At 49.2% G+C, this 1,883-nt stretch overlaps 1 protein-coding gene across 1 annotated transcript in view; it reads left to right on the top strand.

The window, feature by feature from the left end:
• The window catches only part of LOC119357712 (peroxidase 2-like), a 166,935-nt gene extending 165,678 nt beyond the window's left edge, over positions 1–1,257 (top strand). The window contains exons 2-3 of the mRNA XM_037624573.1: positions 5–207; positions 313–1,257. Of these exons, the coding sequence (XP_037480470.1) occupies positions 5–207; positions 313–1,068 (959 nt within the window). The 3' untranslated portion in view covers positions 1,069–1,257. The remainder of the gene's footprint in view (positions 1–4; positions 208–312) is intronic.
• Positions 1,258–1,883: the final 626 nt, after the last annotated feature.

The following is a 1,883-nucleotide window of genomic DNA, read 5'->3' on the forward strand; positions in this document are numbered from 1 at the left end:
CAAGCGAGCTATGGGTATCCCAACCCAATGCCGCCCATCCCAAGCCCGACACCACCTACGGCACCGGCGCTCACCCTGAACTACTACAGCTATTCCTGCCCTAATGCGGAGGCAATTGTGAGGGAGGCCGTAAAGAACGCCACAGACAACAATCGCGGCATCGGTGCCGGTCTCATCCGGCTCTTCTTCCACGACTGTTTCGTCAGGGTACGTGCCAGCTTATGGTAAAATTCATGCTACGCCCATACGTGTGCAGTATAAGATATATGTGTTTGTGAGGTCCTAACGGGCGAGAGGTCCTTTTTGTTATAGGGTTGCGATGCCTCGGTTCTCCTAGACGCGACGACGGCCAACCCGGAGCCGGAGAAGCTTGGCATTCCAAACTTCCCCAGCCTCCGCGGCTTCGAGGTGATCGACGCCGCAAAGGCGAAGCTTGAGAAGGAGTGCGGTGGGGTTGTCTCGTGCGCTGACATCGTCGCTTTCGCTGGACGCGACGCCAGCTTCTTCCTCAGCAACGGCGTGGTAGACATCAAAATGCCGGCTGGCCGGTACGACGGGCGTGTGTCTTTCGCCAACGAGACCCTCCGCGACCTGCCCCCTCCCTTCGCCAACGTCACGGTGCTGGAGGCAATGTTCAAAGCCAAGGGGCTCGACCTCGACGACATGGTCACCCTCTCAGGCGCGCACACCGTCGGGATCTCTCACTGCTCGTCCTTCGCTGACCGCCTCCCAGCCGACCCCTTGGACCCCACGTCCATGGAACCCGTGTTGGCTAGCTCGCTACAGCAGAAGTGCAGCCGCGGCGGTGACCCCGTGGTGGTGCAGGACGACGTTACCCCCCGTGACCTGGACAAACAGTACTATCAGAACGTACTTGACCGTAAAGTGTTGTTCAAATCGGACGCGGCGCTGCTGTCGCCGCAGACACTCAAGGCTGTGGAACACAACGCCAAGAACCCCGAGAAGTGGGAGCGAAAGTTCACGGACGCAATGGTTAAGATGGGCAACATCGAGGTGAAGACCAAGGCCAACGGGGAGATCAGAAAGCAGTGCCGGTTCGTCAATTAGCGACCTGTTGATGAGACAAAACCATACTTCATCTTGACTCCTGAAGCCGGAGACTGATCGAAATAAGCTCGTGCTTTTGTTCGTACTATGTGTTAGCTTAATTTCCGTTGCTGTTTATTTGCTACCAAAATTTGTATTATTGGTCCAATTTTGCCTCATATCTGATCTGTATCGAAAATATTTGGTGTACTTTATTATGAGATGTGACTGTCAAAGTATATTTAGTTTGCTGAAGAAACGAACCCATAACAAATACATTTTTTTTTCGTGAATACGCAAAAGACTTGTGTATCATTGCATTGATAGATAGAAATAGTAGTAAGAGCAATTACAGGGAACCTCTGATGAGCACGAACACGCGGCGCGGCATGAGTCAGGAGGTTAATGCGTACAACAGAAAGGGGGGTGTATCATAACATAACAAACATGTTGACTGCCTTCCCGTAAAAAAAAATGTTGACTGCCTTTTCGGCCATCTACATCTCACATTCTCGCTTCCTTTAGGTTTTGTGTTGAAACATACTTGCCTTGTGCATACGTTGTCTTATCGGCGTCTATAACACTTTCATAAGTCATCTGGTGCAGGACCATCATGCATGGACGATTGGATGGTGACTCTTGATTTTCCTTTCGCCCATGCACCATTAGCAATCCGGGAGGGAATTTGGGGCACGCAAGTACTTTGTTTTTTGGCTTCTGACTTTTAAACATTTATATCATTTGAACGAACAGTCTAGATTAAGTTTTGTTTTCATATATATATATATATATATATATATATATATATATATATATATATATATATATATATATAT

The sequence above is a fragment of the Triticum dicoccoides genome, chromosome 2A (assembly GCF_002162155.2).
Source record: "Triticum dicoccoides isolate Atlit2015 ecotype Zavitan chromosome 2A, WEW_v2.0, whole genome shotgun sequence".
In the NCBI taxonomy this organism is placed as follows: Eukaryota; Viridiplantae; Streptophyta; class Magnoliopsida; order Poales; family Poaceae; genus Triticum; species Triticum dicoccoides.